Source organism: Garra rufa, chromosome 8 (genome assembly GCF_049309525.1).
Source record: "Garra rufa chromosome 8, GarRuf1.0, whole genome shotgun sequence".
NCBI classification, from domain to species: domain Eukaryota; kingdom Metazoa; phylum Chordata; class Actinopteri; order Cypriniformes; family Cyprinidae; genus Garra; species Garra rufa.
In genome coordinates this window covers 16,636,416-16,654,402 of record NC_133368.1, presented here as the reverse complement: position 1 = coordinate 16,654,402, position 17,987 = coordinate 16,636,416, and the positions used below count along the sequence as shown (strand labels likewise).

The 17,987-nt window shown below is 36.1% G+C and overlaps 2 protein-coding genes across 4 annotated transcripts in view; one reads left to right on the top strand and one right to left on the bottom strand.

The window, feature by feature from the left end:
* Positions 1-2,181: 2,181 nt before the first annotated feature.
* pdk1 (pyruvate dehydrogenase kinase, isozyme 1) lies at positions 2,182-11,672 on the top strand. The gene is made up of 11 exons (XM_073845812.1): positions 2,182-2,884; positions 3,212-3,353; positions 3,438-3,509; positions 4,894-5,078; positions 5,315-5,410; positions 6,950-7,027; positions 7,115-7,191; positions 7,393-7,491; positions 9,459-9,569; positions 9,908-10,021; positions 10,601-11,672. The coding sequence occupies exons 1-11, from the start codon at positions 2,776-2,778 to the stop codon at positions 10,739-10,741; spliced, it is 1,224 nt and encodes a 407-aa protein (XP_073701913.1). The 5' UTR covers positions 2,182-2,775; the 3' UTR covers positions 10,742-11,672.
* Positions 11,673-14,052: 2,380 nt separating this feature from the next.
* The window catches only part of ppp1r9ala (protein phosphatase 1 regulatory subunit 9A-like A), a 67,695-nt gene continuing 63,760 nt past the window's right edge, over positions 14,053-17,987 (bottom strand). For all 3 annotated transcript variants that reach the window (XM_073845809.1, XM_073845810.1, XM_073845811.1), the window contains one exon: positions 14,053-15,603. In XM_073845809.1, coding sequence (XP_073701910.1) covers positions 15,445-15,603 — 159 coding nt within the window. In that variant the 3' untranslated portion in view covers positions 14,053-15,444. The remainder of the gene's footprint in view (positions 15,604-17,987) is intronic.

The window sequence follows — 17,987 nt, the reverse complement described above, 5'->3', positions numbered from 1 at the left end:
TAATTGCTCAGTTTGGTCAGGAGGCCAGCTCTAGGAAGATACCTGGTTGTTTCAGACTTCTTCCATTAAGGGTAACAGAGACTACATGCTTCTGTGAATCTTCAATGCAGCAGATTTTTTTCTGAACTCTTTCTCAGATGTGTGGCTTGACACAATCCTGTTTCTGAGCTCTACAGGAAGTGTTTTTTGGATTGGTTTTTGCTCTGATATGCATTTTCAACTGTTAGACCTTTTATTAAGACGAGTGCCTTTCCAAATCACAATCATTCAAATTAATTTGCCACAGATTAACTTAACTCGAAGTGTAGTAACATTTTCAAGCAATATGAATGCTCCTGAGCTAAATTTTAACTGTCCCAGATAAGGGTATGAATACTAATTAAATGGAATCATTTCAGTTTTTTATTTTTAATAAATTTGCCAATATGTTAACGTTTTTTGCTTTGCCATTATGGTGTATGGAATGTAGATTTATGTGGGAAAAAAATGATTTAAAGCAGTTTAACTTACGGCAGCAACATAAAATGTGAAACACATGACGGGGTATGAATTCTTTCGCAAGGCACTGTATGTACTATAGCAATTCTTGGTTTACATCTAGCTGGACATGAGAAGAAAAAAAAATATGGCTTATAACTGAGTCGGAATAATCCAATGACCAGTTTTACTTCGTAATTTTGATCCACTAAAAAGAACCAGCACCTTGGAGTCCTTCAGTTGGTCTCATAGTTGGTTCATTCATCATTCATGCAGCTGCATATGACTCAAATGAATAGAAAGCCTTTTATACACACTTAAGAGTTTTCAAAGTGAAAACTCCCATGTACAAGTTGCACTTGTTCTTTATTATATTTTAAAATGTGATTCTCATCATGTTTAGATGATAGCTTGACGTTTTTTTTAGCTTTTAAAAAAATTAAACAGAATATTTTTAGTCAACGGATTCAAACGATCACTAATGAATAAAAATCCACACTACTTTTTTTTTATTCAATGCCACAAGAACAAGAGGTATTACATATTCATATCAAATTAACATTAGCTGCCAGAGAAAAAGAAGAAACAAAATAGAAAAAAGAAATTAAATTACATAAATTTCAATGTTTTTAGAGCATTATATGTTTTCAGTGCTTTTTTTTTTGTTTGTTCCAAGAGATTTACATACAATTTAAAGTCGTTAATAAAATTAGAAAAAAATGGTTTACACTGAGCCCACTTTTTCTTATGTATATGGAATTTTCCCTAATAAAATAAACAAATGTATAATATGCTGTTCTTTACAATTCAATCTCTCATTTTCTGAATAAAAAAGCACATCAAATATACAAATTTCTATCATACACTCCATTTTTCTGTTAATATAGAATTCCATATCTTTCCAAAATAACCTTGAATAAATACAATTAAAAAAAGATGCAAAATGATTTCATTTTCTTGACCACAAAATTCACAGGTATATAAAATATTAAGCTTTACTCTTTCCAAAACATGCTTGACAGGATAAATTCTATGAATTATTTTGTAAGACACTTCCTTAATTTTGTTACTGATACAAAACTTATTTGACAGATTCCATGCTTTAACCCAAGAGACACTACCAAATAAAGAAGACCAGAAAAATCTTGCTGCAGGTAAAGACACAGAACGAAGAGCATTCCTTATAATCTTATTACTACAAATCTCCACTACTAGTCAAAAAGTTACGGCAGTCAGGAGTGTAACTAATAAGCAAGACCACTACAGTCACGTGATCCAAGGACGCACGTAACGCGGAAGTAAAACAGAGTGGACGTTCACAAAACATACGAGAAGATCAGATTTTAACGAGATTACGGATGAGTCATACAAAACTTAATTATACACCTCATATCATAGGAAAACAAGAGACAGGATTATGCGAATTATACCAAACAGTTGATCATGCGTTGTTATTTTGTCCCACGTATAAACAGAAACGCAATGAGCTCCAAGACACCCGCACACTATAGGATGTAGTATAAAATATATTACATTCAAAACGAGGATCTGGGAAAATTATAAAGCATGTTTTACAAATTGGAAATGATCTTATCCGGTTGAACCTAGACTGAAACCAATTCACTCCATCACGGGAGGTGGCGGTATGCATCTAAATACTGGTTTACAACCCGCCGACAAACCCACAGAAGAAGAATAAGAAAAACAAGAGTGGATGCTCTCTGTTTTACAGAAACATCTATGTTCGTGCAGCATTAACTTGTTTACTGCAACCTGGCGAAAACAGTTTGTTAATCAAGCAAGGAAACAGGTCAGAGATTAGGGCTTTTTCAGTGTTTGTTGTCCTCGGAGCTCAGCCGCTGTTGTTTAGAGGCTTGAGGACAGTGTGTTTTGGTAATGTAACGTTACGTTATAAATGCGTTGAGAGGCCCAGTGTTCACTGATGCTCCTGCTGACATCCTGGAGTGTTTATCTGTCCTCACAGCCGTCACGCATTACCCCAGGATTACCTCAGTGTTTAGGGCTATGTCACGTATATAATGATTGCAGTGCCATCACTGGGTGATATAGAAGAGTGAACCTCATTTTCCAGACAGCACTGGATATTACTGGATCACTGGCTTTGAATGAGTGAAGCGCTGCATGTGCGAACATGACTGACAATCAGCTTCATACTTCGAGGAAGAAGTACGGAGTTTTCTGTTGATTGTATTTTGGAGGAAAAAAAATGAGTTCAGAAAACCAACAGGACAGATTTTTCTGGATTTTCTGAAGAGGTAAACTGCCAAATCCGCCAATATGAGGATCTTCAGGACTTTGATGAACGCTGCTTCCATCGCCAAACATATCGACTTTTACTCCAGATTCTCACCTTCTCCTCTCTCCATGAAACAGTTTATAGATTTTGGTAAGTTAGCAATCAAATAGATACAGTTTAGTATCAGAATAGAACTAAATAGAAAAGAATAAACAAACTTTACAAAGAAAAAAGTACTATTACACACATCCATGTTTAATATATTATAAAAAATGTACGTGTAATTAACTAAACTTAAAAAAACAAACAAACAACAAAACCTAAAATTAGAGAAAGCAGAAAATATACAAATAAAATCTAACTAATGTGTAATACAATTATACTTTTTTGTGATCTGGATAGAGTCAGTTCATGTAGTAAAAGATGACTTGATGATGTTATTGTTTTCTGTCTCTCTGTCCTTTTTTTTCTCTTCAGGTTCAGAGAACGCATGTGCGAAAACGTCATTCACGTTTCTGAGACAGGAACTGCCTGTCAGGCTGGCAAATATTATGAAGGAGATCGATTTATTGCCTGACAACCTTTTGAGAACTCCTTCAGTGCACCTGGTGCAGAGCTGGTCAGTGTGAATGCATACATGCAGTCGTCTTATACTGATGTGAGTGCATATGTAAGCTACAGTTTTTTGGTTGTGTCTCTGCAGGTACATGCAAAGCTTCCAGGATATACTGGAGTTCAAGGACAGGGATATTGATGATGAAACACTCATACAAGAGTAAGAAACTGATCAAATACTTTGTAGTAGAGGTCTTCTTGCGTCCCAAGAATGGACCCTTTATAAATTTCTAGGGCTCTCCGAAAGCGAACAGAAACGTTCGTAGTTGGGTAAATTATATTTAGTTTGGGGGAATTGTACTACAACAAATAATAATTTTTGCATTCACATTTGCCCCAATAGCAATTCAGTATTTAATGCCATGGGATTATAAGTTATAACTTCAAAGTATGGTTTATACACTGCCATTCAAAAGTTTGCGATCAGTAGGATTTTTAATGTTTTTTCTTTTTTTTTTTTTTTAAGTAGTTTTGTATGTTCATCAAAGGTGCCTTTTTTGATGATAAAAATTCAGACAAAAACATTAATATTGTGAAATATTATTTCAATACAAAATAACTCTTTTCTGTGTGAGTGTATTTTAAAATGTAAGTTATTCCTGTGATGCAAAGCTGACTTTTCAGCATCATAACTCTAAAAAACAGTTGCAGCTTAATATATTGTTGGAAGATGTGATAAATAAAAAGTTAAAAAAGAACATTTATTTAAAATTAAAAATATTTTGTAACTATATAAACTACAATTTAAAAGCTTGTGGTTAGTAAATTTTTATTCTTTTTTTTTTTTTAAAGAATTGAATACTTTTATTCAGAAAAGATATTCTATTTTGAATAAATGCTGTTCTTTTCAAATTTTTATTCACCAAAGAATCCTAAAAAAAGAATCACAGATTCCAAAAAAATATTAATAATAATAAATCAGCATATTAGAATGATTTCTGACACTGGAAGACTGGAGTAATGGCTGATGAAAATTCAGCTTTGCATCAAAGAAATACGTTATGTTTTAGAATATATAAAAATAGAAAACCATTCTTTTTAACTCTAATAATATTTCACAATATTACTGTTTTTCTGCATTTGATGAAGTAAATGCAGCCTTCATAAGCATAAGAACATTCTTTAAAAAAATATTTAAAAATCTTACTGATCCCAAACTTTTGAATGCCTATATAGATATGTAAAACTCTTTTTAATTAATTTAATAAATTGTATTTATAATAATAATAATATAATATGTATTTATTTTTCTTTATTATATAAGAAAATGCTGGTCAGAAGATAGAAAGTTTAAAAACACTCATGCAGCAGTGTTAACCAGTTTTTTTGTCAATGTAAAAACAAAAAATAAGTAAATAAAATATATTTCTTTTTTTTTCATATTTCATATTGTTAATTGCTCAAAATGACAAATGAAAGGTAGCACCCGTAAAAGTTTTGGACCAAAACGCACTTGGATATCGATCCAGGTGGATACTTGAAGACCTCTACCTTCCAGTCCTACCTGTGCTAACATACCCACACACAGACCTCTATTGTTTTAGCTTCACAGATGCTGTGATTAGGATCCGAAACCGCCACAATGATGTGGTGCCCACCATGGCTCAAGGTGTGGTGGAATATAAGGAGACCTACGGGACCGACCCCATCACCAGCCAGAACATTCAGTACTTCCTGGACCGCTTCTACATGAGCAGGATTTCAATCAGAATGCTCCTGAACCAGCACAGTGAGACCCACACAAACACTTTAAAAGAAATGTAAAGTCAGATGAATGGGGTTTCTGGAGTGTGTAGTTTGGTTAAGCAGCATCAGCTAACATGTTTACAAGTTTCACAGCCGTCAGTGTCCTGGATTTCTGAATTTGTCATGGATTGATCTGTCACACAGTAAACATTGAGCTGTGTTGTTCCACCACCAATGAGAGGATTACTTGTCAATAACAGTGTCATTGTGTGTTTCCAGCTCTTCTATTTGGAGGGAAAGTACGTGACAATCCTGCTCATCCCAAACAGATTGGCAGCATTGACCCCAGCTGTCATGTCACTGATGTAGTGAGAGGTGTCTGTGATCTTTCTCATAAACATGTAGCAATGATTAAACATTTGATTAGTGTGGTAATGACGCTTCCAGAACCATTACAGATAATTTATTCACCCCCTTGTCATTCAAGATGTTCATGTCTTTCTTTCTTCATTCATAAAGAAATAGTTTTTTTGAGGAAAACATTTGAGAGAATTTTCTCCATATAGTGGACTTCAATGGTGCCTGCAGGTGATGCAGTTTAAATGCAGCTTCAAAGGGATCTAAACCACAAATGGTCGTCTTGTCTTGCTTTGCGATGGGCATTCGACTCTGTGCACTCTGGTTCAAGACAGTTAGGGTATGTCGAAGAACTCCCATCTTATTTTCTCCTCCAACTTCACAATTGTCCTACACCGTTGGCACTGTTGAAATCCACTATATGGAGAAAATTCCTAAAATGTTTTCCTCAAAAAACACAATTTCTTATCAACTGAAGAAAGAAAGCCATGAACATCTTGAATGAGAAGGGGGTGAATAAATTATTTGTAAATTTTAGTTTCGGAAGTGAACTAATCCTTTAAATGTGTGAATATCATTATTTATTAACGAATATGAATCTAATAGGAAACATCACTAAGATTGGCCAAAAAAACACCATCCCTTAATAGATTCATCGGATGATTACTTTTCTGATTACGTTAGTTACTTTTTATGAAAAGTAATGCATTCGCCATTACTTTTGCGTTACTTTTTAAATCTGGGCAGTGTTTGCTTGTTTGTTTTTAATATAAAAAAGTTATATTTTTGGCAAATGTAAAAGCCGCTTCACAGCAAAAGCCCCAGGCTGAAGGAAAAATAAATTCACGTCTGTAAAGTAGACCACAGAAGTAAGTTCAGCACTCTTCAGCAATAAAAAAGAAAAACAAATGTTAGTTTTATTTTGCTTATTAGTATGGTTGCATTCGATCAAAGGTTAGAAGCAAAGGCACTGGTTAATAAAATGGGATTCAATGCATAAAATATATTTGTATAATTTAACATATTTAATTATTGCAGGTTTGCATTTCACTGTTTTTATTCATTTTAAGGAAAACTAAATTTGCACTAAAGAAACATCTAACTCCCGATTTCTCTCAACATGGGGACAGGAGAGCTTTCGATCAATAACTAAGGGAAAAAAGTAATTGGCGTTGCTTATTTGGAAAAGGAACTCAGATATTTTCTTGTAAATTAAAAATTGCGTTACTAGTTACTTGAAAAAAGTAATCTGATTACAATACTTGTAATGCATTACCCCCAACACTGCTAATAAGTGGGAAAGGAATGCAATGCAGACTATTTAAACCAAATGTAAAAATTTTTATTTATTCATAAGTTTGACTTGGAATATAATCTGAATGCCCTAGCGGCCACTAAAACACATTAGAAAGCATGTAGCAATGCCCTGCAATCAGCCACAACACATTGGAACCACAACAGCAGCTTTTGCCTTGACAAGCACTGTTTATATTTTCTTCAGAATCTATAAAACATTTATTTCCCTGTTTAATATTTAAACTTTTTCCTGAATTTCAGATGCATATGAAAACGCCCGTAATCTTTGTGACCGGTATTATATGAACTCACCCGAATTAGTACTGGAGGAATTTAATGGTAACTTCCCTCTGCACGTGCATTTACTTAAAGTCTTGTGCCTGAATTGATGATTAGTAAAGTGTGACTGCTGTGTTTCCTCTGCAGTTAAAGGATCCGATAAACCTGTTGCTGTGGTTTATGTGCCGTCTCATCTGTACCACATGGTGTTTGAGCTCTTTAAGGTGCTGTACATCATTTCTCAAAGCTGAACTATGGAAGTATGCACTCATCTGTAGAGCATGTTTGCTAAAACTTCTGAGTGCAGTGTAAATGTTGAGTTTTGGATCATGATTTTGATGTCACTTGACGCACAGTAAATGGCTTTGCCCTTTTAGGTGAGCAGCAGTCTGCTGAGCTATAAATATGTTGTGTGACTCCTGCAGAATGCTATGCGCGCTACCATGGAACTTTATGAAGATGCCATGGAATATCCTCCAGTGCATGTGCGGATTGTTCTCGGCCATGAGGACCTGACTGTTAAGGTACAGATAGACTGGCTTTGGTCAAATCTGTGGTAACACCTCTCCTCAACCACACAGCCTCATAGATTCATGTTAATTATATTGCAGTTCCAAAAAAATGAGCATTTAGAAAATTGGGGTCTTTCTTTCTTCCATTTTCTTTCTTTCATCCTTTCTTTCGTCCATTTCTTTCTTTCTTATGTCTGTTTTTTGTCCTTTCTTTCATGTCTTTTTTCGTCTTTCCTTTCTTTCCTTTTTCTTTCATCTTTCTTTCTTTCTTTCTTTCTTTCTTTCTTTCTTTCTTTCTTTCTTTTTCTTTCTTTCTTTTTCTTTCTTTCGTCAAGCATTTATAATGTTACAAAAACATATATATATATATTTTTTTTTTCAAATAAATGCTTTTCTTTTAAACTTTCTGAATCCTGAAATTGATCACATTTCCAAAAATATTGTTTTCAACATTGCTAATAATAATAACAACAAATCAGCATGTTAGATTGATTTCTGAAGGATAATGTGAAAAATCAGCTTTGCTTCACAGAAATAAATTCTATTTTAAAATATTAACCTAGAAAACATATATTTCATGTTTTGTAATATTACTGTTTTTACTAAATTTGAGCAAATCAATGCTTTTGAAAGTTATTGTAAAATTGATTTACATGCATCATATGACAACATATTGATGTATGATTTGTTAGGATAGGACAATATTGTCCTGGCTGAGATACAACTATTTGAAAATCTACAATCCGAGGGTGCAAAAAAAAAATCTAAATTAGTCAAAAATCGCCTTTAAAGGAACACTCCACTTTTTTGGAAATAGGCTCATTCTCCAACTCCCCCCCGAGTTAATAAGTTGAGTTTTACCGTTTTGAAATCCATTCAGCCGTTCTCCTGTTCTGGCGATATCACTTTTAGCATAGCTTAGCATAGATCATTGAATCCTATTAGACCAATAGCATCGCGTTCAAAAATGACCAATGAGTTTCGATATTTGTCCTATTTAAAACTTGACTCTTCTGTAGTTATATCGTGTACTAAGACCGGTGGAAATGCAAAGCTTCAATTTTCTAGGCTGATAAGATTAGGAACTACACTTCCATTCCGGCGTAATAGTCAAGGAAGTTTGCTGCCGTAATAAGGCTGAAGCAGGAGCAGTAATACCACGCAGCACATGTGCAAATGCTAAACTAGCTGGGAACTCATTTCTGATAATACTCCGCCTGCTTCGGCCATATTACGGCAGCAAACTTCCTTGACTATTACGCTGGAATGGAAGTGTAGTTCCTAATCTTATCAGCCTAGAAACTCGCAGCTTTGCATTTCTACCGGTCTTAGTACACGATATAACTACAGAAGAGTCAAGTTTTAAATACAACAAATATGGAAACTCGTTGGTCATTTTTGAACGCGATGCTATTGGTCTAATAGGATTCAACGATCTATGCTAAGCTATGCTAAAAGTAATATCGCCAGAACAGGAGAACGGCTGAATGGATTTCAAAATGGTAAAAATCAACTTATTAACTCGGGGGGAGTTGGAGAATGAGCCTATTTCCAAAAAAAGTGGAGTGTTCCTTTAAATTTGTCTAAATGAAGTTCTTAGTAATACGGTAGGAAATTTACAAAATATCTTCATGAAACATGTTTTTTGCTTAATATCCTAATAATTTTTGGCATAAAAGAAAAATTGATTCTTTTGACCCATTCAATGTATTTTGGCTAATATTGCTGCAAACATACCTGTGCTACTTAACACTGGTTTTGTGGTCCAGGGTCACATTTTAGTTCATATTCATGGTGTCTCAAAATAGCACATTTGTTCCTAAGATTATTTTAAGAGTAATTTTTTTAAATTATCTTAAGAAAAATTAGTGCGTGAAAATGTAGCACTTGAAGACCATTTACACTTTTTTTTCTTCCCCTGGGATAGGCCATTAAACGATAAAACCTAATGTGATGTAAATCATTGTGTTCTGTCATAGGTCAGTGATCAAGGAGGTGGAGTTCCATTGAGGAAGATTGAGAGGTTGTTTACGTACACATACTCCACTGCACCTCGTCCTCAAATGGACACGTCTCGCGCCACTCCTCTGGTCAGTATGTGACCACTCTGAAATCTCATCATACGGTTCCTTTTTAATGGTTAGAAACTGAACAGTTGCAGTAGCTGTGGTTTAGTGATTGTTTTACATGCTCATACAAATAGATGAAAAATGACGTAGCAAGTTGGAGCCTGCATTTCTTGATCTCATTCTCCAAGTTTTGTCTGCATTATTTCTGTTTCAACTTGTCTAGCATTAAAATTGGCAAATACATTGTTTGAATGACACATTTCCTGTACTGTCCTAAATTACTTGTTAAAGCTCCCACAATATGTTTATTAACAGTATATCTATGCTATGTTGACGGCACTTGTGTCTTGTGGTCTCAGGCTGGTTTTGGTTACGGGCTGCCCATCTCCAGACTTTACGCCAGATATTTTCAAGGTGACCTCCAGCTCTACTCCATGGAGGGATTCGGCACAGATGCTGTCATTTACATCAGAGTGAGTACCTCTTTCTTTAACCATGAATCTCTCATGAACCCCTAAAAATAGCCTAGTTTTCATCCCCCCAAATTTTTTAAAAGGACATTTGAGATTGCAGAAAGCGCATCCTGTTTGCTTTCATTATTTTACAAAAGCAAAAGTTTTGTTATTGTGAGTGCACAAAAATAATTTTGAAAGAAATGTAGCTATGTAAAGTTGCTTCTACTTGCACATTTCAGACGATAAGCCATATTTAAGGTGGATGAATGATAGGCGAGTGTTTGCTCAAATTCACAGAGGCTGAGATTGCAGAAAGCGCATCCTGTTGCTTTCATTATTTTACAAAAGCGCAATGTTTTGTTATTGTGAGTGCACAAAAATAAACTCGAAAGAAATGTAGCTATGTAAAGTTGCTTCTACTTGCATATTCTTCTTGTGGATTTGTAATATTTTTCTGCGACTAATAAAATTTTGGTCGACCAAGCTTCTTCTCATCGACTAATGGTTGGTCAACTATTAGGGGCCAGCCCTAAATAATGGTTGATTTCTTTTTCGTTTCTGGATTCCATTTATAATACTGTGTTTTTATCTCTAAAGGCTTTGTCCACTGAGTCCATCGAGAGGCTTCCCGTTTACAACAAATCCGCCTGGAAGCATTATAAAACCATCCATGAGGCGGATGACTGGTGTGTTCCCAGTAAAGAACCCAAGGATATGACCACCTTCCGCAGCTTCTAGTCTGATCTCAAAGCTTGTGTTATAAATGTGCTCGCCCAGTCTCCCTCTCACACCTTTCACCAATGCATATGCTTCAACAGACGATTACTGAATAAACCATCTTACCTTCATTTATCCACCCAGTGTAGATCAGCATAGAGGACAGATGAGTACCAAAAGAGACTGGGCTGCTGGATACATAAAAGAGCATGCTGAAATACTGTGTTTCTAGTATGTTCTCATGAATATGTTCTGAGCTCTACCAGGTGGTACCAGTATTTCAAGCTTGCACAGGTGTTGCTAATGCAACCAAATCCCAGATAGACAATTAGAGTGTTTTGTCGTTCTGGTGTATTTTGAGTGTGTATTATTTTTGAGTGAGCCAGTATGTTTCATGACCTATTGGTCTAAAAAAGCCAGTAATTATTTATTTGTCTGCCATCACAAAACAGACTGAAGTGTTGATCATTTTTGCTTTAATCTTACATGTTGTGATTTGGGAAATCAAGCTAGCGCTTCATGCAGTTGTGGGCTATCAGCATAACTGGGACTTCACATTCCATGTACAGTCCCATTTACTTTTCAGAGCCAGTCTAAAGACTTATTTTTTTTTTAAGCAAGTGTAATAATATAGTGTGAAGAGTTTAAAAGTGTTAAATGCTTCACATCCTTGGAAATTTTCAGCTTCAACAACGTAACATTTCAGGCACTTGAAATGTCAAAACAGGAAACGCATGCACGTGTGAATTGTCTGCTGCTTTTGGCCAGTTTTGAACAAGTGTTCAGTAGTTTAAAACTCATCCTGTTTCAATAAAGCAGTACCTGTACATTAGCAATCTACTGCCCTCTATTGGAGACAGGCTGTAACTGTCAACTCATGTCAAAAAGATTGTACAGTTCAAAACACTAGTGTACTATGCTTTATTCATAAATTCTAGAGTCATTTGTGCAATTATTAGTGTTTTTGTAGAACTGTCAGATCGATTTCCTTGCTACGTTTCTGGATGTTGATGATCATTACATTGGGAGGGTCAGAGAGCTGTCAGAATGCATCAAAAATATCTTAATTTGTGTTCCGAAGACGAACGAAGCTTTTACGGGTTTGGAACGACATGTGGGTTAAATGATTAATGACAAAATTTTCATTTTAGGGTGGAGTAACTCTTTAAATTAGTGCTGTCAAACTATTAATCGCATCCAAAATAAAAGTTTTCGTTTACTTAATAGATGCTAATCATATAATTAGAATATCTTCAAAAAGTTGATTTATTTTTACTAATTCCATTCAAGAAGTGAAACTTGTATAAATGTATACATTCATTCCACACAGACTGATATATTTCAAGTGTTTCTTTTAATTTTGATGATTATAACTGACAACTAATGAAAACCCCAGTTCAGTATCTCGGAAAATTAGAATATTACTTAAGACCAATACAAAGAAAGGATTTTTAGAAATCTTGGCCAACTGAAAAGTATGAGCATGTACAGCACTCTATACTAGGTTGGGGCTCCTTTTTCCTCAATTACTGCAGCAATGCGGTGTGGCATTGAGTCGATCAGTCTGTGGCACTGCTCAGGTGTTATGAGAGCCCAGGTTGCTCTGATAGTGGCCTTCAGCTCTTCTGCATTGTTGGGTCTGGCATATCGCATCTTCCTCTTCACAATAGATTTTCTATGGGGTTAAGGTCAGGCGAGTTTGCTGGCCAATTAAGAACAGGGATACCATGGTCCTTAAACCAGGTACTGGTAGCTTTGGCACTGTGTGCAGGTGCCAAGTCCTGTTGGAAAATGAAATCTGCATCTCCATAAAGTTGATGTAAAGTCAGCAGCATGAAGTGCTCTAAAACGTCCTGGTATACAGCTGCATTGACCTTGGACCTCAGAAAACACAGTGGACCAACACCAGCAGATGACATGGCACCCCAAACCATCACTGACTGTGGAAACTTTACACTGGACCTCAAGCAACGTGGATTATGTGCCTCTCCTTTCTTCCTCCAGACTCTGGGACCCTGATTTCCAAAGGAAATGCAAAATTTACTTTCATCAGAGAACATGACTTTGGACCACTCAGCAGCAGTCCAGTCCTTTTTGTCTTTAGCCCAGGCGAGACGCTTCTGACGCTGTCTGTTGTTCAAGAGTGGCTTGACACAAGGAATGCGACAGCTGAAACCCACGTCTTGCATACGTCTGTGTGTAGTGGTTCTTGAAGCGCTGACTCCAGCTGCAGTCCACTCTTTGTGAATCTCCCCCACATTTTTGAATGGGTTTTGTTTCACAATTTTCTCCAGGGTGCGGTTATCCCTATTGCTTGTACACTTTTTCTACCACATCTTTTCCTTACCTTCGCCTCTCTATTAATGTGCTCGGACACAGAGCTCTGTGAACAGCCAGTCTCTTTTGCAATGACCTTTTGTGTCTTGCCCTCCTTGTGCAAGGTGTCAGTGGTCTTCTTTTGGACAACTGTCAAATCAGCAGTCTTCCCCATGATTGTGTAGCCTAAAGAACTAGACTGAGAGACCATTTAGAGGCCTTTGCAGGTGTTTTGAGCTAATTAGCTGATTAGAGTGTGGTGTCTTCAATACTGAACCTTTTCACAATATTCTAATTTTCCGAGATACTGAATTGGGGTTTTCATTAGTTGTCAGTTATAATCATCAACATTAAAATAAATAACACCTTTGAAATATATCAGTCTGTGTGGAATGAATGTATACATTATACAAGTTTTACTTCTTGAATGGAATTAGTGAAATAAATAAACTTTGTGAAGATATTCTAATTATATGACCAGCACCTATACATAAATATAGTGTACACAGACATTATGTAAAGAAAAACTTATTTTGCACGCAATAAATCGTTTGACAGCACTGCATTAAATATGTTTCTGTGTGTTCTTTTATTAATTTACAGGGCTTGACTATAAGACTATTAACTACTAATCTTTCTTTTATACAAAGCCGTCATTTAAAATATCTGCAAATCAAATGTATGAAACTGATCCAAACCTCAGGTAACAAAAACATCACCAATGATTCTCAAAGGTTTTGAATCCTCACGAAGTTTTGAGCCATTGGCAATTTGAGTGTTTTTTGAGGCAATTTGAGGCAATTTTCTGCTTTTTAATAGGTAATAAACCACGGCTGTACAGGCTTTCTTCATTTTTACTACAGTAGTCAACATTTAAAGCAGATTAAAACCTTTAATCAAAGTTGTACTAAAACCAAAACAATAGCCGTTCTTGTTTTAGGACAACTTCAAATATTGACTATGTATTTGAAAATGGTTCTAGTGTGAAGGGAACCGCATTTTGGACTGAACACATAGAGTCTTTTCTTTCACAAGAGGTGAAAGCATTTATTTTGCAGCTTATGCACTTTGTACCAGATAGAAAGCTTGATTTTCGTCTGTTCAAAATCATCTATTTTACAAGGTAGAAAAATATAATCACAGGAAACAGAATCAAGATGACATGAGCACAGGTGGTGACGCTTACAATCAATCCAGTACTACATTACACCCTCTGTTAGTCAGATACAAATTGGGCCATGGCCACTAATAAAACTATGCTACATTTTGTAACAGTTGCGTATTTTTGAGCCACATCTGTAATACAAAAGCAGTAACCGTCCAAATTAAAACAACAAACAAGATGAGATGTACAAACACCTTTCACTTTTGAGTTTCACTCTCTGCTTTTCAGAATTTGCAAAATGGTTTTAACCAACAAGCTATTCTACTTAGTAGAAAATGTGTACAAAAGTTAATGTCTCTTCCTTAAAGCTATGCTAATAGTGTATAAAATATTTCATTTGTACATTTATAAACCATGTTCCCCTTTGTTTTCAGTAAAAATATAGTGCTCAATATCACTCGACTGTACAAGGATCCAGCAAAATAACCTGCTTAGCACCACAGGCTACAGAAGTACTCCTAAAATACAATATGAAATCTTTTAAAAGCCCTATTCGTGCCACAATATTAGTGGCAAAGTTGCGAAAATAAGCATCTAAATATTTATATATCCCTTAGCAAGTTTCTCATAAAGCCCCTACAGTGGTATCATAAAATACAATTAAAACTAATAAAAGTTTTGGTCAGCTATGAATTGGAGAGTCATATCTAGTCTAATATCTTACGCAGTCTGCAAAAATAGTTTTCCTAATCAGTATTTTGTCTCGTTTTCCAGTACAATGTTCTAAACGTTCTCTTAAGACACATAAAAAGAGATTTATTTGACGATTTGCTTTCAAAGGCTGTATCTTAAATGCCGTTTCCTTACTGTAAATGTAAGCTTTTAGCAAAAACAATTCTTATGCAAATACATTTATCTTTTTTAGGGATATTGAGATATTATACTGAAAAAAAAAGACAAAGTACTGATTTAAAAAAAATAGATTATTTTCTTTTTACAGTGAAGGCAACAGGCCCAAAGATGGGTACAGTCTGTAAACACTTTTCTTCGTTCATTCACTACCTGTAGATGAACAGTATATTTCTGCTCATGTTTGTGCTGCACAGACTGAAGTGAAAAGAGTAAAATGTGCTCTTGTATAAAGCAGCTTCATTAGTGTTTCAGCATGACCGTATTCATTCAGAGCATCTCCTTTAGGAAGGCTCATATGTGTTGGAGGGAGTGGTAACAGTCTTGCTGGAGTGCGTTAAGAATCAAAGTGAAAAGATGAATAAAAGAATAAAACGTGATGCACTGAACATTATCAGCACACAGAGTCAAGACTGGCAGGCAGCCGTCCGCTGCGCCTGGCCTCTTTCTCACGCTTTTCCCGCAGTTTCTCCATCTTCTCCTGGGCTTTCTTCATCTCCTTCAGTTTCTTCTTGATGGTGGCTCGGTCATTCTGACTGGAAACACCAAGAGTCTGCGGAGAGCATCAAAAATCACCATTAAACACGAGTGTGTCAGCAGATGACAATATACAATTCATCATTGATCTTAAATAATTAGATCAGATTCATAATAATAAAAATTCCTGATGATTTACTCATCCCTATGCCATCTAAGATGTTCATGTCTATCTTTCTTTAGTTGAAAAGAAATTAAGGTTTTTGAGGAAAACATTACAGGATTTTTCTCCATATAGTAGACTTCAATGAGTTGAAGGTTCCATTGAAACTGCAGTTTCAATGGAGCTTCAAAGGCCTCCACACCCATCCCAGCCGAGAATAAGGGTCTTAATCTCAATTCATCCTGATGATCCAACAAAAGCTGCTCATATGTCTAACAGACATTTCTTGCTGAACGAAGGACCACCATCTTCAACTCAACCATGCCAAGACAGAGCTTCTTGTGGTTCCATCAAACCCATCGTTTCATCACAATTTCACCATTCTGTTAGGCCAGAGGTCTCAAACTCAATTCCTGCAGGGCCGCAGCTCTGCAGAGTTTAGCTCCAACCAGCCCCAACTCACACCTGCTTGGAGGTACTAGTAATCCTGAACACCTTGATAAGATGGATCAGGTGTGTTTGATTAGGGTTGGAGCAGAGCTGTGGCCCTCCAGGAATTGAGTTTGAGACCACTGAGTTAGGCACATCAACCATAACTCCTTAATCAGCCAGAAGCCTTAGAGTTGTAATTGATGATCAGATTTCTCAGACCACATTGTTCAAACTGCCCAGTCCTGCAGATTTGCTTTATCCAACATCAAGAAGATCAGGCTTCACAACTCATTGTTCAAGCTCTTGTTCTTTCCAGGCTGGACTATTGCAATGCTCTCTTGGCTGGTCCTCCAGCCAGTTCTATCAAACCTTTAACCCAAAAACATTCCAGGATTTTTCTCCATATGGTGGACAGCATGTTGAATGTACAAATTGCATTTTCAATGCAGCTTCAAAGGGCTCTACATGATCCCAGCCGAGGAATAAGGGTCTTATCTAGCGAAACGATTGGTCGTTTTCTAATTTTATATATTTTTATTTTTTACAATTTATATATTTTTTAAACACAAATGCTCATCTTGCACTATCTAAACCTCTACCTCAACAAATCACATTGAAAGGGTCAAGCACAAAGCAGGCCCAGTGTTTACAAAGAGAATATACAAGTCAAGTCAAACCTCCTTTTCCAAAAAAAAAAAAAAAAAGAAAAAAAAAGGTAAAACGTGTTTCAAGTCGGAAGACACAATGTGATTGAGTTTTTTGCCCTATCCTACATTTTTGAATCAAAGTACACAGACGAAGAAATAACCAAGTCTGACATTTCCTATGTGATTACGTAATGCGTTAAATTATGAATGCGCATAGATGAGCATTTGTGTTTAAAATTTTTATTTTATTTTTTAGAAAATTTTGCCAAATAAGACCTGTATTCCTCGGCTGGGATCGTGTAGAACCCTTTGAAACTGCAATTTGGACCTTCATCCAGTTGGCTCCCATTGAAGTCCACTGTGGACAAAACCTAGAATGTTTTCCTCAAAAACCTTCATTTCTTTTGGACTGAAAAAAAAAGACAAACATCTTGGATGACATGGGGTGAGTAGATTATCAGTGAATTTTTTAATCTGCATGTGAACAAATCCTTTAATGTCGGATTAGAAATAGTTCTCTTCAAAAATATATACATCTTAAGCCGACACCAACCAACTAGCGCCGATGAAAGCCGACTGTCTTGTCGCCTCTAGTCGGCTGCGTCTGCGTGCGTCTGGGCAATCACACTGAGCTCGAACACATCGAACTGACGACACCCGACTACAAACTAGAAGGTGCTTTCTGCGCATGCGTGAGGAGATATACCGTTGATGGCAGTATTGTATATAGAATTGTGCAAATTGCGAAATGATGACAGTGAGCCAGTAATGCGGGTTGATCCAAAATGAGCGGGTGCCTGCGGTTACGAGTCATCCAAAAATATTTTTAATGATATTCGGGTCGCGGTCGGTCGGGTCGTTTGAAATAAAGATGCCAATTAAACCTTTGTAATTTATATAGTACTAGACACAATTTTCTACGAAATACATAGACCTACGCTTTATTGGCTGAATAATATTTACCTTTTGAATGTTGAGCGTTATTAACTGTTGAATAAATGCTGACGCGGGACAAAATGCCCGATTTCCCAACACGTTGAACTGAGCAATGCCATTGTACCATATTATTAGGCTACTTTTAAAGGCATATAGCTCAGTAATGTCAGTTGTATGTATTTTCTGAGAGGGGTGGGATTTTTGTTGGGAAAGTCGGGGGAGAGACGCACACTTCGATTAGACTGGATAAACACATGCAGCATCTTAATTGTTAAGAAAATT

Coding starts and splice junctions, on each gene's coding strand:
- pdk1 (XM_073845812.1), top strand. CDS start 2,776: ATGAGGATCTTCAGGACTTTGATGAACGCTGCTTCCATCGCCAAACAT. Junction 7,028..7,114: donor AGTACTGGAGGAATTTAATG/GTAACTTCCCTC, acceptor TTTCCTCTGCAG/TTAAAGGATCCGATAAACCT. Junction 7,192..7,392: donor TGGTGTTTGAGCTCTTTAAG/GTGCTGTACATC, acceptor TGACTCCTGCAG/AATGCTATGCGCGCTACCAT.